This window comes from Choloepus didactylus, chromosome 2 (assembly GCF_015220235.1).
Source record: "Choloepus didactylus isolate mChoDid1 chromosome 2, mChoDid1.pri, whole genome shotgun sequence".
Lineage (NCBI taxonomy): Eukaryota > Metazoa > Chordata > Mammalia > Pilosa > Megalonychidae > Choloepus > Choloepus didactylus.
Window position 1 is genome coordinate 177,025,438 of NC_051308.1, and position 23,824 is coordinate 177,049,261.

Below are 23,824 nucleotides of genomic sequence, written 5' to 3' on the forward strand. Positions count from 1 at the left end.
GTGTTACAATGTTTGTCTTTTCATTTCTGGCTTATTTCACTCAAAATGTTGTCCTTAAGATCCATTCACCTAGTGTTGCATGCCTCACAATTTCATTCCTTCTTGCAGCCACTCAGTATTCTATTGTATGCATACACCACAGTTCACTATTCTGTTCATCAGTCAATGTACACTTAGGCCACCTCCATCTGTTTAAATCTTGCCTACTGCTGCCATAAACACTGGGGTGCAAATGTCCATTCATATCCCTGCTCTCAGTTCTTTCAAGTATATACCCAATAATGAGGTTGCAGGATCTTATGGTAACCCCATACTTAGCTTCTTGTGGAACTACCATACTACCCTGCAGATGGGCTGTACCATTCTACTTCCCCACCAGCAGTGAATAGGCATATCACTCTCTCCACGTTTTCTCCAGCACTTGTATCCCTCTGTTTATTTTTATCCCCCTGCAATTTTATAGAGATACATTCATATACCATATGATCATCCATGTGTACAATCAATTGTTCACAGTATCATCGTATAGTTGTGCATTCATCACCACAATCAGCCCTTTAGCACATTCATCACTCCAAAAAAATTAAAATAAGAATAATAAAAAGGATAAAAGAAAAAATAAAAATAAAATAAAATAAAGTACAGTAAAAAGGTCAGACAACAAAACCACCGTCAAGAATCCTATACCCCCCCTTATATCCCCTTCTTATAGACATTTAGCTTTAGTATATTGCCTTTGTTAAAATTAATGAAAGCATATTACAATGTTACTGTTAACTATGGACTCTAGTTTTCCTTGATTATATTTTTCCCCAATACCATCCCATTCTCAACACCTTAAAAAATTGACATTCATGTGTTCTCCCATGTGTAAAAACATTTTTATATTTGTACATTTAATCACCATCATTTACTACTCTAGATTTCACTAAGTTATGTAGTCCCATCTTTGTCTTCTATCTTTCCTTCTGGTGTCATACATGTCCCTAACCTTCCTCTTTCAACTTTACTCACATTCATCTGTGTTCAGTGCACTTACAATATTGTGCTACCATCATACATTATTGTGCTATCCATTTCTGGATCTATACAATCAACCCTGTTGAACATTCTGTACTCCTTCCACATCAAATGCCTGATCTCTATCCTTTTTCTATCTCCTGATAACCTGTGGTCTCAGCCTTAACTCTCAAAGTTTGCTCATTAATTTTAGCTCATATTAGTGAGACCATACAGTATCTGTCCTTTTGTTTTTGGCTAATTTCACTCAACAGAATGTCCTCAAGGTTCATCCATGTTGTTATATGCTTTGTGATTTTATTCTGTCTTACAGCTGCATAGTACTCCATCATATGTATATACTAAAGTTTGTTTAGCCATTCTTCCATTGACGGACATCTGGGCTGTTTCCATCTCTTGGCAGTCACGAATAATGCTGCTATAAACATCAGTTTACAAATGTCCGTTTGTTTCTTAGCTTTCAGTTCCTCTGAGTATATACCTAGTAATGGAATTGCTGGATCATATGGCAGTTCTATACTTAGGTTCCTGAGGAACTGCTACAGTGCCTTCCAGAGTGGCTGCACCATTCTACATTCCCACCAACAGTGAATATGTGTGCCTTTCTCCACGTCCTCTTCAGCACTTGTAATTTTCTGGTTTGTTTTTTTTTTTTTGTAATGGCCATTCCGGTTTACTAATGCTGCCATTAATACCAGAAATAGATTGGCTTTTATAAAGAGGATTTATTTAGCTACAAATTTACAGTTCTGTGGCCATAAAAGTGTCCAAACTAAGGCATCAACAAGAGAACACCTTCACTGAAGAAAGGCTGATGGCGTCTGGAACACCTCTGTCAGCTGGGGAGGCACATGGCTGGCATGTCTCAGGGTGTGTTTCTCAGCTTCTGTGCATCCTTAGCATCTGCAAGCGTCCTTCTGTCTGCAACTCCAAGCATCTCTGAGCATCTCTGTCAGCTCCCAAGCATCTCTCCAAAAGTCTCTCTCAGCTGCTTTTGTGGTGTTCTGTCCTCTCTTAGTTTCTTTGGAGCAAACTCTGGACTACCATCTCAAAGCATCAGCAAGTGTCTGGGTCTGTGCTGAGTCTTAGCTTCTCTTTTAAATACTGCAGTGAACTAATCAAGAGCAATGCTGAATGGGCTGGGTCCATACGTCCATGGAAATAATCTAATCAAAAGTTTCACCTATAGTTGGGTGAGTCACATCTCCATGGAAACAACCTAATCCAAATATCCCACAAGATTGAATTAAAGAATATGGCTTTTGGGGGAACTTAATATATCCAAGCTGGCACAGTGGCCATTCAACTAGGTGTGAGATGATATCTCATTGTGGTTTTGTTTTGCATTTCCCTAATAGCCAGTGAAGTTCAGCATCTTTTCATATGTTTTTGGGCCATTTGTATTTCCTTTTCAGAAAAGTGTCTGTCCATGTCTTTTGCCCATTTTTAAATTGGGTTGTTTGTCTTTTTGTTGTTGAGTTGTAGGTTCTCCTTTTATGTATTCTGGATATTGAACCCTTATCTGATATGTGGTTTCCAAATACTGTCTCCCATTGCATAGGCTGCATTTTTACTTTTCTGACAAAGTCTTTTCATGTACAAAAGTGTTTAATTTTGAGTAGATCCCATTTTATCTATTTCTTCTTTCATTGCTCCCACTTTGAGTATAAGGTCTAGGAAACCACCTCGTATAACAGAATCTTTAAGATATTTCCCTATATTTTCTTCTAAAAGTTTTATGGTTTTAGCTCTAATGTTTAGGTCTTTGATCCATTTCAAGTTAATTTTTGTATAAGGTGTGAGATAGGGGTCCTCCTTCCTTCTTTTGGATATTGATATCCAGTTCTCCAAACACTGTTTATTGAAGAGGCTGCACTGTCCCAGTTGCGATGGCTTGACCACCTTTTCAAAGATTAATTGTCTGTAGATGAGAGGCTCTTTTTCTGAATTTTCTGATTTGATTCCATTGGTCATTATATCCATCTTTATGCCAATACCATTTTGTTTTGACCACTGTAGCTTTCAAATATGCTTCAAAGTCGGGTAGTGTGAGACCTCCCACTTCATTACTCTTGCTCCAGATATTTTTGGCTATTTGGGTCACCTTGCCCTTCCAAATGATTTTGATTATTGGTTTTTCTGCAAAGTAAGTTGTTGGGATTTAATTGGTATTGCATTGAATGTATAAATAAGTTTGGGTAGAATTGATATCTTAACTATATTTAGTCTTCCAATCCATGAACATGGTACATTCTTCCATTTTTTGTGGTCCTGTTTGATTTCTTTTAACAGTTAATTATAGTTTTCTGTGTATAGGTCTTTTGTGGCCTTGGTTAAGTTTATTCCTAAATACTTGATTTTTTTGATTGCTATAGTAAATGGAATTTTTTTCTTTATTTCCTCCTTGTGTTGCTCATTACTGGTGTATAGGAACACTACTGATTTTTGCTGTATTCATTTATTAGCTCTAATAGTTTTGCTGTAGATTTCCCTAGATTTTCTACATATAGGAGCATGTCATCTGCAAAGTGTAAGTTTTACTTCTTCCTCCCAAATTTGGATGCCTTTTATTTCTTTTTCTTGCCTAACTGTTCTAGCTAGAACTTGCAGCACAATGTTGAATAACATTGGTGACAGTTGGCATCCTTGTCTTGTTTCTGATCTTAGAGGGAAAGCTTTCAGTCTTTCCCCATTGAGTATGATGTTAGCTGTGGGTTTTTCATATATTGCCTTTATCATATTGTGATATTCCTTCTCAATATTCCTTCTATTCCTATCATTTTGAGTGTTTTCATCAAGAAAGGATGTTGAATTTTGTCAAATGCCTTTTCTGCATCAAGCAAGATGACCATGTGGTTTTTCCACTTTGATTTATTGATTAGATGTATTACATTAATTAATTTTCTTGTGTTGAACTAGCCTTGCATACCTGGAATAAATCCCACTCAATCATGGTGTATAATTCTTTTAACGTGCTGCTGGATTCTATTTGTGAGTATTTTGGTTGAGGATTTTTGCATTTATATTCATTAAAGAGATTGGTCTGTAATTTTCTTTTCTTGTAGTATCTTTGTCTGGGTTTGGTATTGGAGTGATATTGGCTTCATAGAAAGAGTTAGGTAGCTTTCTCGCCTCTTCAGGTTTTTTTGAAGTATTTGAGCAGGATTGGTACTAATTCTTTCTTAAATGCTTGGTAAAATTCACATGTGAAGCCATCTGGTCCTTGACTTTTGTTTTCTTTTTCTTTTTTTTTTTTTTTTTTGGTGCTTTTTAATGACTGATTCAATCTCTTTACTTGTGATTGGTTTGCTGAGGTCATCTATTTCTTCTCAGGTCAATGTTGGTTGTTCATGCTTTTCTAGGAAGTTGTCCATTTCATGTAAGTTGTCCAGTTTGTTAGCATATAGTTGTTTATACTATTCTCTCATTTTATTTCTGTGAGGTCAGTGGTTATGTCCCTTTCCCATATCTGATACTATTTATTTGCATCCCCTTTTTTTTTTTTTTTTTTTTTTTTTTTTTTTTTTTGGTTAGCTTAGCTAAAGATCCATTGATTTTATTGATTTTCTTAAAGAACCAGCTTCTGGTTTTGTTTATTCTCTCTATTGTTTTCATGTTCTCAATTTCACTTATTTTTGCTCTAATCTTTGTTATTTCTTTCATTCTGTTTCCTTGGGGCTTAGTTTGCTCTTCTTTCTCTAGTTCCTCCAGGTGAGCAGTTAATTCCTCAATTTTTGCTCTTTTTTAATATTGGCATTTAGGGCAATAAATTTCCCACACAGCACCGCCTTTGCTGCATTCCATAAGTTTTGATATGTTGTGTTTTCATTGTCATTTGCCTTGAGATAATTACTAATTTCTCTTGTAATTTCTTCCTTGACCCACTGGTTATTTAAGTGTGTGTTGCTCAGCCTCCATATATTTGTGAATTTTCCAGCCTTCTGCCTGTTATTTCCAACTTTATTCCATTATGATCTAAGAAAGTGTTTTGTATAATATAAATATTTTTTAATTTATTGAGACTTGTTTGTGACCCAACATGTGGTATGTCCTGGAGAATGTTACATGTGCACTTGAGAAAAATGTGTACCCTGCTGTTGTGGGGTGTAGTTTTCTATGAATGTCTGTTAAGTCTAGTTCATTTATCGTACTATTCAACATCTCTATTTCCTTATTGATCCTCTGTCTAGATGGTGTATCCATTGATGAGAGCAGTGTATTCAAGTCTCCAACTATTATTGTAGAGGTGTCTACTTCTCCCTTCAGTTTGTCAGTGTGTGCCTCATATATTTTGGGGTGCTCTGGCTCAGTGCATAAATATTTATGATTGTTATGTCTTCTTGATGAATTCTCCCTTTGATTAACATATGTTGTTCTTCTTTGTCTCTTTTAATTGTTTTACGTTTAAAGTCTGATTTGTCTGATATTAGTATAGCTACCCCTGCTCTTTTCTGGTTGTTGTTTGCATGAAATATCTTTTTCCAACCTTTCACTTTCAATCTGTTTTTGTCCTTGTATCTAAGGTGAGTCTCTTGTAGACAGCATATATTTGGGTCCTCTTTTTTAATCCATTCTGCCAGACTGTCTTTTTATGGGGAGAGTTTAATTCATTAACACTTAATGTTATTACTGTATAGGCAATAATTTCTTCTACCATTTTGTCTTCAGATTTTATATATCACATCTTATTTTTTTCTCTCTTTCCTTTTAATCTTCTTGATAGTCTTAATTTCTACATTCTTCTCCAAACCTCTCTGTCTTGTCTTTTCTTATCAGTCCATAGCACTCCCTTTAGTATTTCTTGTAAAGAAGGTCTCTTGTTCACAAACTTTCTCAGTGTCTGCTTGCCTGAAAATATTTTAAATTCTCCCTCATTTTTGAAGGACAGTTTTGCAAGATATAGAATTCTTGAGTGGCAGTTTTTCTGTCAGTCTCTTAAATATATCATACCATTGCCTTTTTGCTTCCATGGTTTCTGCTAAGAAATCCACACATATAGTCTTATTGAGTTTCCCTTGTATGTGATGGATCGCTTTTCTATTGCTGCTTTCAGAATTCTCTCTTTGTCTTTGACATTTGATGATCTGTTTACTAAGTGTCTTGGAGTAGGTCTGTGCTTCTCAGATGTGTAATTTTATGTATTTCGTAAGAGTTGGGAAATTTTCAGTGATTATTTCCTCCAGTATTCTTTCTGCCCCTTTTCCCTTCTCTTCTCCTTCTGAGACATTCATGCGCTTCATACTGTCATTCAGTTCCCTGAGACCTTGCTTATATTTTTCCATTCTTTTCACTATCTGTTCTTTGTATGTCAGTTTTCAGATGATTTGTACTCTAGTTCACTAATCCTTTCTTCTGCCTCTTCAAATCTGCTGTTGTAAGTCTCCATTTTTATCTCTTCTATTGTGCCTTTCATTCCCATAAGTCTTCTTTATATCCTTCTTCTCTTTTGCTGTATCTTCCCTCAGATCATTGATTTGATTTTTGAATTGATCTAACATGTTTGTTTGAACATGTTTAATTAGTTTTTTCAACTCCTGCATCTCATTTGAAGTGTTAGTTTGTTCCTTTGACTGGGCCATATCTTCATTTTTCCTGGTGTGACTCATAATCTTTTTGTTGGTGTCTATGCATTGATTTCCTTGATTAGTTTATTCTAAAAGTCATTTCACTCTTTTACTTTTTTTGTTGTTGTTGTTGTTGGTTGGCTTTGTTCTCTATTTGTTTTTGGCGTTCAACTTACTCTAGACCTCTAACATAGCTTCTGTTTAACTGATCAGAATTTTTAGCTCTTGTTATTCTGGTTCTTGCTCTGCCTATATGTCTCTCTTGCTGGCCAGTTGTCAGGTTAGTTCTGCCCCCTAGTATCCCTCTATAACCAGGCACCCATAGAAGCCTGCCTTTGGGAGATAAGCACTGGGCACCACAGCAAATTCTCTATGTGTGAGTAAAACAAGTCTGCTGTTTTCCAGTTGTATTCTGTTTTTCACCAGCCAGCAAGCCCTGGGTTTGTTTTAGAGCACTGCTTTAACTGTTGGGTCATCCATATTTCTCAACTTAAACAGGGCTGGTTTCCCAGGCAGGGGGGATAGACCAGTTCCACTTGGCCTGGAATTAGGTCTAGATAGGTTCTGAGAAGTCCTAAAATTCCCTTGCACTTTCCTGTCTACCCAGCAGATGGTGATGTTTGGTGACTTAATTGTCCTCAGAAGGTGTTTCCCTTTGGGATCTGAGGCTGTGTCTGACCAGGTGAGGCTGAATTAGCTCTTGGAGCTCAGCTGCGTCTAGCTGTGTGAGGCTGAATTATCTGTTGTAGCCTAGCTGAGTCTGGCTGGGTGAGGCTAAATTACCTCTTGGAGCCCAGGTGAATCTGACTGGGTGGGGCTGAAATACATCTTAGGGTATAGCTGAGTCTGGCTCAGTGGTGCTGAATTGCCTCCAGGTACCCTGCCTGACTGGGCACGGCTGAAGCTGTGGGTTTCCCGCACCCTCATGCTGGGTAAAGTTCTGAGTCAGTATGGGGCTGTGTCATCCACCTCCTCTGCAGGAGAGGTCTCTGCCAGCTGCCGCAGTTTTCAGCCGTCCCCCAGGTAAGTATTGGGCCACCGGCTAATATGTTCCTCAAGAGTAGGGAAAGGGCTTTCAGACTCAGGGCTAGAAATGTCCTCTGCCCACGTTTTCTCAGATTCTTCATCCGTCACTGATCCTCCCCTATCCCCCTGAGCTCCAGACGATGGGGATATATCTCACTGCTGAGTAATTTTTTTGTGTGTCCCTGGTGGGAGGTGAGTGGTATCCTAACTGCTTGTTCCATGTTCCTTCTGTGCTCCATGAGACTGAGTGAGGGGTTGGGAAGAGGACCAATTGGCCTGGAAAGAAGTTCTCCTACCTGATATCTCTCTTCTTCTTCAGCTTGGCATCTGTAGGGTCCTTCTCCCATCCAAACCCTCCTCCAGAGTTCCAAACAAGTCAGGGTTGTCTCCGTTTTTTGCTGAATATCTGAGGAGAAGTTTTCAGCAGTTGTTTATTTTGCCATGTTGATGACATCACTCCTCTTAACTCATTTACATTTAAAATAACTACTAATAATACAGGACTTTTTTCTGCCACTTTGCTTTTTAGTCTTTGTAAGTCTTATATACCTTTTTATCCTTCAGTTCTTCCATTAATGCTTACTTTAATATTTACTTGATTTTTTGTGTTACCATATGAGTCCCTTCTCATTTCTATGTCAGTATTTTTTCATATGGTTTCCTTGTGGTTACCATGGGGTTAAAATGTAACATCCTAAATATATAACAATTGTATTTGATTTGATACCAATTAACTTCAATAGGATACACATACACTGTTCCTGTACCACTCCGTCCCCCCCCACAATTTTTTGTAACTGTTACCAATTATATCTTTGTACATTTTATGTCCAAAACCTTTGATTTATCATTACTTTTTATGCATTTGCATTTTAGTACCAGTAAGAAGTAGGAAGTGTAGTTACATACCAGAAAATGCAATACATTTGTACTGGCATTTGTAATCACCCAAATGGTTGTCTTTGCTCGGATCTTTATTTCTTTATGCCACTTTGAACCACTCTCTAGTGTCCTTTCATTTCAGTCAAGAACTCCCTTTAGCATTGCTTGTAGGGCAGATCTACGTGTAATGAACTCCCTAGCTTTTGCTTATCTGGGAATGTCTTACTTTTTCCCTCATTTTTGAAAGAAATCCTTGCTGGATATAAAATCTTTGTTGGCACTTCTTTTCTCTCAGCATTTCAACCCACCTTGCCTCCATGGTTTCTGATGAGAAATTGCCACTTAATCTAATTGAGACTTCCTTGTGCATATCACATTGCTTTTCTCTTGCAGCTTTCAGAACTCTCTCCTTGTCCCATCAGTATATGATAGGGTGTGTGCCTCTTCAAGTTTATCCTATTTTGTGTCCTCTGGACTTCTCAAATATGCATATTCATGTCTTTTGCTAAGTTTGGGATGTTTTTGTCATTATTTCTTTGGATATTCCTTCTGCCCCTTTTCCTCTTTTTCTTCTGGGACTCCCATAATGTATATATTTTTATGCTTGCAGGTATCCTAGAACTCTTTTAGGCTATTTTTGCTTTTTATAATTACTTTTTTTCTGTTTCTCAGCCTGACTCACTTCAATTGTCTTGTTGTTGAGTTCATCAATTTTTTTTCTTCTAACAGCTCCAATCTGCTGTTGAAACCCTCCTGGGACTTTATCATTTCAGTTATTGTGGTCTTCAACTCCAGTAGTCCTGCTTGGTTCCTTTTTAAAACTTCTATCTCTATTGTTCATTCATTGCCTTCCTGATATCTTTTAGTTCTTTCTCTGTATTTTCCTTCATATCCTTCAGCATATTGAAAATCATATTTTTAAAGTCTTTTTCTGGTATGTCCAGTCTGTTGTTCTTCAGTGGTATTTTCTAGATTTGTATCCTCTTTGTTTGGATGGGCCATCACTTCCTGTTTCTGTTTGTTTTCTTTGTCTTGTCTTTTGTTGCACACTGCACATTTTAAAGTTTTTAAATGCTAACTCTGTGATTTATTCCTTGAGATGTTTGTTTCTTGCATTTGTATGCAGCTAGTGATATGAGAGAGATTTCTTGAGTGCCAGGAACTAAGAAAACCAGCAAACCTAAGCAGAAAAAAAAAAAAAGAAAAAAAACTAAAAAACACCTTCCACCATCTTTGCAAGTTGGTTTTGCCTTAGGTAGTGCTCTCCTTCCAAGTTACACTCTCCTATCAGGAAAGTCAGTCCTAGGTGAAGGCAAAGTGCTGGGTCTTCCCTGTCTTTGCTAAGCGTGTGTCTGGCCCTGGGTTTGTGCTTACCAGTGACCTTAAGAGTTCCCCTGTTTACAGGAGTTCAAATGCCCCCTCTACCTTCCAGGAAACATACTTTTTCTATCTCCAGGTGTTCCACTATAGGACTTAAAGCAAGTAAGCCTTTGCCCCAGGCCACCCACCTCAGTTGTTTCCTATATTTCTTGCATTGTTTCAGGGTGCTTTTACCTGGAGTACAAATTCTGGGATGGTGGTCATTGAGAGAGGAGTTTCCCAAGTCAGTCTGTCCCAGCTGATGCAAGGTCAGGGACCCAAAAGGAGAGTGCTAGCCTGTTCCAATCTTCCCTGGAGAGAGAATGAGTGATGGGACTAGAAGGCTCCAGGAGGTTCTTCCATGGCTTCCCAAAGCTGCACTTTCCTGACTTGGCTCCTGCCCAGCAAATGCAGCCCTTCAACTATCCTTTGCATCGCTGAGGAAGTGTACCATTTTTAAGTTTCCACCACTTTTGTCTAAGGTGTGTTGGAACAATGGTGGCCCTCAGAGCTGGGACCCCAGTGATCCGAATTAGCTAATCAAAAGCAGTGATCATCAACCAGACCCTGCCCCTCCCACTCACCCCAGATCTTGGGGAACTAGGTTTTTATGTCCCCCTCTGGCACCAGCTAACTACATCAGGGGCCAGACTCCCGTTCTTCCTGCTATGAGAGTGGGGAATGGATAACAGTAACCGCCATGTGGAGAGAGCAGTTTACTGGTATTTATTGCAATTTACCATCCTTTTCCTCCTGCTCTTCTCTGGATGCTGCACAGTGTTCTGCTGGACTCTAGAGTTTCAAAATAGCTGATTCAGATAGTTCCTGCCTGTTTAATAGTTGTTCTGGTGGACGGACTGATTCCACGAGCTTCCTACTTCACCATCTTCTCACAATTCCTCTCCATTATGATTTGATTATTGCCCATAAAGACATGCTGTCCTCACAAAAGAGCAGTTGGAGAGGAGAGGGAGACTTTTGCTTCTTACTGGACACCACATAAGAGGTCCTCCAACAGGAAGGCCGTCATTGAGAAAGAGCCCTTGGCAGCAGGGAGTAGGAGTGGAGAGAGATACCTCGTACAGCAACAGGACAGCCGCCAGGATGGATAACCTGGAGTGAGCTGGAATGGACCATCCCACCTGAGCCACAGCCTGGACACTAAGATAGATCTTTTGCTTCTCCGCATTTTCTTACTCTGTTTTTCCTCCAGTTTCTTTCTCTTTGTGTCTTTGTATATATCTAACAAGCAAAATCATTCTTGTTTTTAATCAACATACAGGAAAATATGTTTATTTTCCTAACCATGGGAGACTTCTCACACTCAACATATTTTAATACCTCAGTCTCTATTTGATCCTCTGGGGACCAGCCAACCTTTGCAAATACTTCTACTCCAAAAGTTGTTAAGTCACATATGGATTTAATTGTGAATGAGTTATTTGGGGGACAACAAAACTCCCTAGCCTAGGGTGTAAGATCTTTCTTTGTGTTGCTGTAACATCCTGTTCTTATTGCTATCAGAGCTCTTATCAATGGGCTTTGTAATTGTCTGTTTATGTGCCATATTTCCCCAATGAAAGGGTGCTCCTTAAGAAAAGAGATTTTTGTCTTATTCGCTCGTATATAGCTAGACTCTAGCATGATGCCTAATACACAATCAGTAGTCAACAAGTATTGCTTGACTGACTCACCTATGGAACTCATTGGCTCTCCTTACCATTTTATCTCACTTCTCAATTTGGTTTCCTCAGGATCAGCATGAGCGAAATCACATTTCAGGGTACTGGAAGCAAGTTGGACCAATTGCTGTTGGCTCTTTCTGCCTCTTCATATTTGACATGTGTGAAAGGTAAGCAGGTGCTTGAGGGATCGGAGCTGAAATGCCCATCATCACATCCTCTTGCATCTCTTTAGGAGGAGTATTCAAAAGGAGAGTGATGGTCATGAATGTTTCCTTTGGGATGAAAGATTGGACCTGGTCACATCCACAGATAAGGGCTGTGACTAAATCAAAGACAGAGCTCTTTATGGCTACAAAGCATTTGGGCTGCTCAATTTCTAAAAGCTTCTTTTCTCTTTAGGTTCTCTGCGCCATTCCTTAATCTAAATACAGCCCCCTCCTTTCTAGCTGTAAAGCCAAGCTTATGTAACAAGGGAAGTTCCCCCTTTGCCTTTTTATTAATTGTGTCTTGCCTTTCCATCTTGTTTTTCTTTGTAGAGGGGTACAACTTACCAATCCTTTCTACAGTATCTGGACTACAGATGTTGGAACAGAGCTGGCTGTATCCTTCCTTGATGGGCTCAGCGTTTTACTTCTTCCCATAGCTGCCTGGTCCCCAAGATCAATTTCTAAGTCACTTGTGATGCTCTTTGTATGTGCTCAGCCAGAGCTTTGAAGCTCAGACCAATGATACTAGTACAATTAAGGCAAATAATGGAAAGAATTAATGCTTTCAAGCCCAGGTAAGCAGAGCCAAAATGGGGAGGTGGCAGCACATCCCCACACAGAAGGATCAGAGTTGCTACTTTTCCTGCAGTCTGTCTAAATTATCTATTATACACTTGTTTACCACAGACTGAAGCATGACCAGCTTTTCCCTGGAGCCACACAGGTTCGTCTCTGAGTCCCTGTGTGAGAGCCTGTTTCTGAAGTCATCTGTGTTTGAGGTTCTTAAAGTGACCTTGGCGTGTTGGCATGCCGCACTGCTGCTATTCATTTCTGAGACCAAGTGGTGATAAGGCTAAGGGGATTAGTTCCAGAGGAGTCCCTGAGGCTTCTGGTTGGTTGGCATAAACTCTGTCTGAGTCATCTTCCTGAAGCAAAAGCCACAGTCTTAGCTTATCCCTATTAGGATGCTGGATTTAAATATTTTATCTTCCTGAATAATATGTTAAGTGCTCCGGTTGAAAAAAGACTCTCTGCCGGAGCGGAGAGAAAAGGCTTGGGTTGATGGCTAATAATATCTTGACATGTGCTGGTACACATGCTTTGTCCACCATGATATTTATATGGGTTTTCTTAATGTCAGAATAACTTTATGAAGAAACTGAATCAGTAGTATCTTTACTTTAAAGATGACAGGTCAAGCCCGCCTTCTCCTACAATACCAAAAAGTGTTAACTGCACAACCAAGGGAATATTTATAATGTTAAGTAGGTCAACCCTTTCATTTTACAGATACAATGGGGTTGCAGAGAGGCAAATAAACTTTCCCTAAGTACTGCATCAAGTTACCATATTCCTATCATCCCAGAATACCACTGATTGTAAGGCACATCTTCGATTCAATAACAGCTTTTTAGGAAATAAGAAGAAACCTCATTAACTATGTTATTTAATGTAGTATACTTGCTGAGTCCAGAGAGAGGAATTCACAAGCCATCTCACTCTGCACTAAGCCTTGGTGATTCTCAGGTTGGGCTTGAACCGTTGGCCTCACATTCTCACCAGTGGACCTCCAAGTACATTGCTCCCCCACTTACCTTGCCCCCCTGCCATGTGTCCTTCTGCTCACTGTGGTGACAGAAGTTTGCAAATAGTACTTCATTCCTGGTTTTACTTCAAGAACTTCAATCCATGCCCAGGGACCTTCGTAGCTGCCACTTCACCCCTCCTCTGTCCTGCCCCTCCCCATGATTCCATGGCATCTCAATGTCATTCTTATAAAAATCCAGGGACTAGCTCAATCCTTCCCAAATCTGACTCCACATATCTGGGGTGAGGCCTGGGCATCTGTGTTTTAACTCACTACTCCAGTGACTATTTTTTATCATTTTAAATTCAATTTTATTGAGATGTATTCACGTACCATACAGTCATCCGTAGTGTACAATCAGTTGTTCACAGTTCCATCATATAGTTGTGCATTCATCACCACAATCAATTTTTATTAATGAATGTTAATGGACATTTTCATTATTCAAAAAAAAATTGAATAAAAATAAAAGTAAAAAAGAACACCCAAAACATCCTATCTCCCCATTTCCCCCTTATTATTCATTTACTTTTTGTCCCCATTTTTCTACTCATTTTTCCATACACTTGATAAAGGGTGGCTGAGCTACAAGGTATTCACAATCACGCAGTCACACAGCGTAAGCTATATAGTTATACAATCATCTTCTAGAATCAAGGCTTAAGTTTCAGTGGCTGAGAGATTCCAAAAGGAGCTGAGAGGTCACTCTGGTGGGCACTCTTACACACAATATAGATAATCTTTTTTAGGTTCTAATGGCTTGGAATAGCTAGCAGTAAATACCTGAAACTATCAAATTACAACCCAGAACCCTTGAATCTTGAAGACGATTGTGTAACAATGTAGCTTATGAGGGGTGACAATGTGATTGGGAAAGCCATGTGGATCACCCTCCCCTTTGTCCAGTGTATGGTTGGATGAGTAGAAAAACGGGGGCAAAAAAAGCACCCAGTGTTCTTTTTTACTTTAATTGTTCTTTTTCACTTTAATTTTTATTCTGATTACTTTTGTGTTTGTGGTAATGAAAATGTTCAAAAATTAATTTTGGTGATGAACGCACAACTATATAATGGTACTGTGAACAACTGATTGCACGCTTTGTATGACTGCATGGTATGTGAATGTATCTCAATAAAATTCAATTATTTAAAAAAAAAAGAATCAAGGCTAATGGGGTACAGATCAACAGTTTCCTTCTAGCTATTCCAATACACTAAAAACTGAAAAAGGATATCTATGTAATGCATAAGAATAAATTCCAGAATAACCTCTCGACTCCATTTGAAATCTTTCAGCCACTGAAACTTTATTTTGTTTCATTTCTCTTTCCCCTTTTGGTCAAGAAGACTTTTCCAACCCCACAATGCTGGGTCCAGGCTTATGAGTCATGTCACGCGTTCCCAGGGAGATTTACATGCCTTCTTCAACTGATTTTAATGCAGCTTTTAATGGAGTGTTTAGCAACTGTTATCTGCCATGTTTTAGTACTTTTGAACTTTACTGTGCATATGAATCTCCTGGACACCTTGTTGACAGGCAGATTCTGATTCAGTAGGTCTGGAGTGGGTCTGAGAAGCTGCATTTCTGACCAGCAAGGTACCATTCCTCTTCTTATTTGACTTAGAAAGCACTTTTGAAGACTACCCTTTGTGGTACTGTTGGATCAGTACCTCCCATGCTGCCATTAGAATGCAGGGTTTTAATAGTTCACCTCCCTGAAAATTGCTGAAATATTTGGAGACAAAAAGCGTATTGCCAACATTGCTGGGGAAAAGTGCTTGTGCCCTTTCAGCTTGTGTTCTTGGCCAGCTGGCCATTTCCTTGACTAGATATCGTCAGATGGCCTTCATCATTGTGGCTGGGATTTGCCTGTGCCTCTACTTCCTGTTTCTGTGCTTCATGGTGTTTCAGGTGTTTCGGAATATCAGTGGGAAGCAGTCTAGCCTGCCAGCCATGAGCAAAGTCCGGCGACTGCACTATGAGGTGAGAAACTCTCTTGGCTCATTCTGGAGGAACAGGTATTCAGTATCTCCTGCCTGATGTGTAAACACTGACACACAAACACACACACACACTCACACACACACACACACACACACACCCCTGTATGCTCTTTCAGTTACACATTGGCATTGAGAGATCCTCATGGTAGAATCTCTGGGCAAAATTAGAGGCTAAATCCTACTGTAAGAAACATCTAGCTAATCTAAATCTTAGTTTCCCATAGTAGAAATTTCTTTCTATTCTCAATACGGAGTAAACTTGTTCATCGGGTTTTTCAGCTTTGGGATGGAATGTAGGGGCATACTGTATGGGAGACTTGACTGTGGTAGAATTGGCATATGGTTTGGGGTGAGGCTTCAGTCAATCCAGTTTCCCCCACCTAGAATCCAGTTTAAGACTGGGGATTGGCCCAGGTGATCTGCCTTCCAGACTCCAATGGGCCACATTTCCCCTAAAATATACAGCAGATACTCAGAATTTAGTAATCTCTGGTTATAGATTATGTGCCTTATCCAAGAGAAAACACTTAAAATCCCCAAATCTCTAATGCAGGCAACGCTTTCTTGATTGCTCGAGAATCCCTTGGGCTCATGTTTAGGTGGCCATCCTCAGAGACTGGCTTAAGTCCTCTGTGAAAAAGAGGAGCAGAAACTGTAGAACTACAACACTTCTATATGCTGTGGATCTATAAATAAGGGCCCCTGAATAATAGGTATCCCTCCCTGAAACACAGGTTCCCTTAAATCCTGCACTCAGGAAACCTCAGGCACTATCTGAAGCTCGCCTGTCTCCAGTGCTGGAGTGACACATGAGAAAATGCAACCAAATCCACTTCATGTTGATTAATATGCACATTTCTTTTTGTTCACTGGAGCAGAATTTTATTACAACCACAGAAAACTTGGATTTGGTAACTTTGAACCCTTGCAGAGAAGCATAACCAGCTTAGCAGGGAAATTAGCAGCCTAGCAACATGCTGTGAATATAATTTCCCAAGCTCTGATATCACATCAGAAATATCTGGCCCAAGAAATTTTCCAGCCACGTTCACCTCTGCAGGAGAAATATTACTATGTAAAATTATTTTCCTGTCAATCCTGGAGATTTGGTTTTATAGAAAGTTTTTTTAAATAAGCTTTTCATGTTTTTATATGTGGGGAAAAGAATTATGGTAGCTGGTGAAAATTAAGCTTCTCCTTTCCCTCTTTTCCTAATAGGGGCTAATTTTCAGGTTCAAGTTCCTCATGCTTATCACCTTGGCCTGTGCTGCTATGACTGTCATCTTCTTCATCGTTAGTCAGGTGAGTGAACCCTGAGATGTCACAGTGAGAATATTCCTGGAAAGATCTGTTCACTTTGCACAGAAGAATATATAGAGCAGCCAAGGCAAAGAAGAGAGAGGCTGTAACTCTGGACAGATGGGCAAGCTGGGTTTATTTAGATTGCTCTAATCTGAGACTTGTTGTCATCTGGCCACAGATGGACTGAATTTTCTCTTTGACTACACCCTGTTGGGGGGAAATAGTTGCTAAATAAGTTAAATGTCTGCAGCCAGATTGAAGAGCGCATATTTCATTTACTTAAGAAAATAAACTTTTCAAGCCCTGAAGCAGAAAGCTAGCAAGTGATGTTATTAATTTGATCCTTATCCTAGTCATTAACATATATCCTTTGGCAGTTCATCCACCATTCTTCGTAATAATTATATTGCCACTTAAACATGAAAAGTAATTTAAAAGTCCCCTTGATAGAACCTTATCTTTCCACTGGTTATTTCCAAAACTCAAAATGTTACTATACTTGAAAATCTCAATAGGGATAATGATAATAATTTTTTAAATATTGGTAACTTGTTTTAGAAAGTGGAAGTTAACTGTTTAAACCTAATGTATTATGTATGTTATTCATTTGAGCCTCACAAAAGTCTTATGAGGTAAGTAGGGTAGGAAATAGTATTCCGGTTTGCTAGCATATGAAATCTAACGACTGCAGAGACATTTCCCAATTATGCTGCTTTCCAGTTGGGTGGGACTTTGGCTGATTCACTTAACAGTTCCAATGTTTCTTTTCCTTGTCTGTAAAATGAATATAACAGTAGAACCACTGCAGAAGGTGGCTGTAAAGATCAAATGAAGTGATGCTTGCAAGGTGATTAGCAGAGTGCCTGGCACATTATAAGCATGAATATCTGTATTCTTATGAGTAACAAGAAGGTTGAATGTCCTTCCAAGGGACATACAATAACTTTGGGAAGAGAACCTAGTCCTCCTGACTCTTGCCAATGTTCTGTTATCCTTATAGTTGGCCAACACAGAGAATTTTAGAAGTGCAGATAGAGCCTTAAAATAAGATTTACTTCACTCTGCGAGTAATCCTTCCGCTAGTACAGGGGCTTGTGTACTTTTTTGTGCCATAGACCCTGTTGGCAACTTGATTAGCCCTTTGGCCCTTTTCTTAAAATGTTTTTAAATGACTAAAATAAAATAATTTAGATTTCAAAGGAAATTAAATATGCATATATATACATTTGCAGTTATACATATTACAGATTATATCTGCAACAACGGTAAGGTGATATGAAAATATTGTGATTTTTATTGTTGACATATTTACAGGTGGTGCTAATATTACTGGGATTTGTTTTCTATGTTCATAATTAACCTAAATGCTCACTTTCATTTAGAGATCGGTGAAACCGAAAACATAAGCTTTCCATTTCAGTTCGTGGATCCCTTGAATTATATCCAGGGACACCTAAGGGGACCCTAAGTTAGGAACTTCGAGAGTCCTGTTGGCTCTGCCCACTGGGAAGTGTTAGCATTTCTGGCTTTGCTGAAGGCTGCGGTTTAATGTGGGAAAAAAAGAAAAACACTGATCTATATATCTTCATGAATCCTGTTTGCTACATCGGCTTTGACCTACAACAGTGCTATATTTGTATCAGGCTGTTTGTTTATAAAATCTTGGAAATTTCACTCTCCACTCCAAATGCAGTAAAAAATATTTCCAATTCTGAATGAGTTTTTTATTCTACCAGCTGAAGCTCAAAGCACCCATATTCAGACAAGGATATCTGTGGCACTGACCTATCCTTAGCTAATTCCTGGTGTGACCAGAATCCTTTCCAGTTCCCCCAGTCCCTCGGTAATGTGCTGTGACACTTAACACACCCAAGGTATGCAGCAAGGCTGAGACAGCATGGAGCACTGCCTGGAGAAACAGAATCCCAAATAAGATAGGTGGAGGAATGAAAAGGCAATACCAAGATGTGTCCTCAGGAAGGCAGAAAGGAAGGGCATTTAGAGTCCTAACACATGTTTCTACAACTCTGGAAAGTTAAGTCAATTTCCCCACACATCCCTCTTCTCTCTTGTCTCTGGAGAGTGCTCCTCCCACCAGAAGGACATTTTGCTGATCTTTATGGTGGCTACAGGTTGCCAGAATTTAACCCCATATGTGTTAATTGGTGCACCTTTTTAAAACAAAGAAGGCCAGTCTTCCAAGGAGCAAATAGTTGGTGGCTTTTCTTTAGAGAAAAATATTAATATTCCATTGCCAAGTGTTTTCTAACACAGTTTCCTGTCTCTGGCTGGCTTTTTATATCTGCTGTGACAGCCTCGGCCTGGGGTTGATTTCACTCTAAGCAGGGAGCAGTAAGGCGTTTTGGATTCCATTAGCTCTTCACAGTCTTCCTACTGTTTGTTTGTTTTTTTTAAGGTTTATTTATAGACATCTAAGACATTTTCAGGCATAACTCAGGTACTGTATTAATATAGTCATCACAGGATTTATTTTTCAGTGTCATTTTGGAATGTCTCAGCAATGATCTCACCTGAAAGAAAACCTATTGGGTAACTTTTTGAAATGGATCCCAGCCTTAGGTGAAAGGAATGTATTAAAACTCCCATTATACTCCGGGCTTGCTGGGAGAGTTCACATTTAAGCCCCATGAAATATAATGCAAGGGAATCTCACCAGGATGTTGAAGCTCTGAGGCTAGGAATCAAAAACCGAAGGGAAGCTGTGGAATGCAGTGACCTGGAGGCTTTGTAGCTGGGTACTGAGGTGCAGTCTTTTAATGCCTGCCATTTTAATGGCTTCAGTCCTAGCAACCAAGTGATGGTACATCACAGTCTGGTGTTTCAGCCCCTTCCTTCTGGGAAAGAAAGAGGCATTCCGTTTAGAGGTGGCAGGCAGTGGGGAACAGAAGTGCAATGCAGGGGAAAAGGTCACCGGCCTTCACTAAGGGGACTCCCAGGTGCCGGACACTCAGGTCAAGCCACTTGCAGCAAACTCCCAGAGAGCCTGTCCTCAGCTCGTTTTTTTGTGTGCATGATCACTTCATTCTGTTCCAGAGGAAATATTTCCAGTAAGAGGGCCTGTGTCTGGAATTTGGAAATCTTGTTGTTAAGTGGAATGTTGGTTGTCAAGACTACTGGGTGTAAAGGGATTTGACCTTCGCTTGGCTCCAGGGGTATAATTGGGTGGTTTCACACAAAAGTAAATTGTTCAAATGTAAAATCAGGAAAAAATAGGGACTTTTAGAGGTAAGATTGATGTGGAGGGTGAGGTGATTTTTAGGGGGTTAGGGGGTACCTATTTTTTATCTCTGAAAGTCAAAAAGGAGTGGCTCTTCCCCCTCTGCCTTGGCATTAATAAAATTTGGACTTAGAAGGCCCGCTCTGTTGAGGTTGATTGTTATGGTACATATTGGTGGGAATGTGTTCAGAGCTCAGGGTATCTCAGGCATGAATAATGGAGTGAAGAGAAGGGGAAACCCAATCTAGTCTCCAAACAGTGAAATTATATATGCACAGTTCATTTATACAAACCCAACTCTTTGCCCTCTGCAGGAAATAATATATTTAGAGATTACAAATTAAAAATAATATGGGTACTTATGCCCTCCATCTAAGCAACATGCATATGTCTCGGAGCAAGTATGAGGTTGGGGACATGAATCTGCTATTTCCTCAGTCAGTCTCAGCTCCCTGTGCATCTGATAACATATCTCATCCCAGTGGTTCTACTGTAAGATTATATTTTGCATATATATGCAATTTAGTGTATATCATATGTTACCATGCTTAGGATATATAGTACATATATATTATATAGATTTGAATATTCAAAGCTGTGAATATGTGCTGTGTAGATAATATGTATTGTGGGCAATTGAGTGAATTTTCAAAGGAAATTTGACCTTCCTCAATAGTTGCTTCATATGCTAATTTCAAAGACTGACCACCATTTAAGATACTATGTCTAGCCTTATGTTTTATAATGATTAAGAACATATTCTCTGGAGACACAGCCATGACTTTCTAGCTGAGCAATTTTGGGGAAGTTACTTCACCTCTCTGTGCCACAGTTTAATCATGTGTTGAATGACATATTACCTACTTCCCAGTAGTAAAGAAGATATTTCATATAAAATGCTAAGTATAGTGCCTGGCACATCATTAGCATTGAATAAATGTTAACTATTGCTATCTTTGTTATAATTACAAAAAATAATCTGAGCTTTGCTAATTTGCTAATGTAGCAAAACTCATTAGTTTTGCTAATCTGTGTTAACTACTTGTTTTAAGTGATAATAAAGAAATAAAATAGAGAGCAATATTTGAGTGAAAGAGCACCTGTTCCTCATTGGCATCTGTCACTTTTGAATACAATTATTGTGATTTACTATGACCTGCTGTTTTTTCACTTTACTTTCCATTCAGGTATTTCTTGAGAGCTACCATTTATACCCCCCTGTTCTACCTCCATGTACTTATGCTGGCATCCATGCGCACCCCTGTGCATTTGCCCCCATTCATTCAGCAGACATCTACTGAGCACCAATGTTTGGCAGCGATACATCTGGGTGTTTCTGTGGATGGGTCAGTCATGATAATCCTAGCAAGAATCAATTTCAGCAAAACCACCAATACTGAATATTCTCAGCTTAATATCTGAGGAAGGCAAGGGTTCTTATACTCTCTTTCTCTAGCTGAAGGGTCCTGCTGCTTTACCAGAAAATTGCCATACAGGGTCTCACCTGTTGCTCACTCTGCCTTGCATCCCCCTCCCCCCATCACATGCAGACGAGTGTCCTGTATTATGACAGCAGATCCATATATTTCCAACTACTTTCCTGTGGCTTCCTCTCCCCTTCCATTATATGCATTAAGAATCATCCAAAGATACTCTAACTAGGTACTGTAATGTTTATAAAGTTAGGATATTCTGTACTTGAAAGTCAGAAGCATGGCATTAGGAGACATTTCTAAGAAGTCTAAGTAGTTTAAATGCTTATGCATTGTCCTAAAATCAGTAATGGTTATGAAATCCTTCTTTGCCAAAATACACTCCTGGGTACTTCATCCAAAGTGAATTATTATCCAAAATAAATAAGAGTTCATGGTGGTGGTTTGTGAATCATAAAAATAAGCAATAATGTATCAATAAAGCAAACCAGAACTGGTTAAGTCTATAATCACTCAGTTGACTGATTAACTAACATTCCAGGTCTTTCGTGAGGAAATGTTACCAATGGGTCATGAGTTAGACAGAAGCTTCTGATGAATACAGACATGCTGCATCATAAGCAAGAAGTGAAATCAACCTACTTATTTAAGTCATTGACATGAGGTCGAGTTTGCCGTCTCAGAATATAGAAGGGGCTCCTGGAGTTGGTTTGTATAACCCAGCCTCATTAAGCTGTCTCAGGAACACTTGTCCACTACTTTCTTTTTCTCTCAGTTAGAATTTCCTGGAGCAAGCAGAAGTGGTCAGAATCATTTCATTGATCTTGGAGCTGATGCATATTAGTCATTGGGCCCAACAGTTCTGTTGACAGATTTCAGCGTAATCCATGTGTCATCAGAACAGCCCTTAAGACAATTACCAAATCATTAACAGAAACAAAAGGAGCTTCAAAACATTGCACACTGTATGAAAGCTTCTTAATTACCTTTCTGAGTGATTTATATTGAGTGACATTATGTAAATAAGATTTATTGTATGTTTACTACGTGCCAGGATGTTTCTAGATTTTTTGTTTTTACTTAATTGTCCTCAGTAACTGTTAAGTTAGTATCCTTGCCTCTGTTTTACACTTAAAGAAACTGAAGTTCAAGGTCTTAATCTTGTTATATTAAACACAAAGTGAGTGGTAGAATCTGGATTTGAATCCAGGTCTACCTGAATCCTAGCCTTGTCTTTCTGCTATGGCACACTGTCATACCAAGGAAAACTGCTCACGCTGAGGATTCATTTGTTCATTTAGTCAGCCTGTGTTCACCTTTGGTGTATTAGACATAAAGGTGTGGCAGTGAACAAAACCAACCTGATCTCTGTCCACAGGAAGTTTACATCTATCTGGGAAGGCAAATAGCAGAGGAGAAACTATGATTGTGAATAAGTGTTAGTCTGTGTTCTAGTTTGCTAATGCTGCCAGGGTGCAAAACAACAGAAATGGACTGGCTTTTTTAAAGGAGGTTTATTTGGTTACAAAGTTACAGTCTAAAGGCCATAAAGTGTCCAAGGTAACACATCAGCAATCGGGTACCTTCACTGGAGGATGGCCAATGGCAACCAGAAAACGTCTGTTAGCTGGGAAGGCATGTGGCGGACATCTGCTCTAGAGTTCTGGTTTCAAAATGGCTTTCTCCCAGAACGTTCCTCTGTAGGCTGCAGCTCCTGCTCAAAATGTCACTCTTAGTTGCTCTTGGGGCATTTTTCCTCTCTTAGCTTCTCCAGAGCAAAATCTGCTTTCAACAGCCATCTTCAAACTGTTTCTCATCTGCAGCTCTTCTCTCAGCTCCTGTGCATTCTTCAAAGTGTCCCTCTTGGCTGTAGCAAGCTCGTTCCTCTGAGCTTATGCAGTGCTCCAGGAAACTAATCAAGGCCCATGCTTAATACGTGGGGCCACACTGCCATGGAAATTATCCAGTCAGAGTTATCACCCACATTTGGGTGGGGCACATTTCATGGAAACAACCTAATCCAAACAGTCCAACTAATCCCCACTGATATGTCTGTCCCTACAAGATTGTATCAAAGAACATGTTTTTTTTCTGGGGGACATAATATATACAAACCGGTACACTCTCCAATATAATTTCTTTAAATTTGGGATATGATGCACTGCTGTTTTAGGAAGAGACTAATACTTATGTTTGGAGGTAGCTCCTAGAGGGAGGAACAAGGAGGCCATGAGAAAGACGAGCTTCTCCACTGTGGGAGTCTCTAGACAACCTGTTCAGCACTGTGTTTAAATTTCTAATTCGAAGGAGTGTGGGGGATGGGGGTCTTGAAGCAGATGTGTACATATTGAAATTCTTATGTGATTTTTGATACCCTTCCTACACCCAATGGCTTCAGAATTCCTGAAACAAAGCATCAAAAAAGAAAGAATACCTGTAATTCAATGTAGAACATCAAGAAAATGTTTCTCAAATATTTTACTCCAAGGAGCTTAGAAACATAGTTCTGCAAATTCAT

General features: G+C 39.3%; 1 protein-coding gene across 2 annotated transcripts in view; it reads left to right on the forward strand.

Annotated features, from left to right (window-relative positions):
* The window catches only part of WLS (Wnt ligand secretion mediator), a 124,285-nt gene that overhangs the window by 86,539 nt on the left and 13,922 nt on the right, over window positions 1-23,824 (forward strand). For both annotated transcript variants that reach the window (XM_037826945.1, XM_037826944.1), the window contains exons 7-10: window positions 11,606-11,703; window positions 12,073-12,136; window positions 15,170-15,313; window positions 16,552-16,635. In XM_037826945.1, the coding sequence (XP_037682873.1) occupies window positions 11,606-11,703; window positions 12,073-12,136; window positions 15,170-15,313; window positions 16,552-16,635 (390 nt within the window). The remainder of the gene's footprint in view (window positions 1-11,605; window positions 11,704-12,072; window positions 12,137-15,169; window positions 15,314-16,551; window positions 16,636-23,824) is intronic.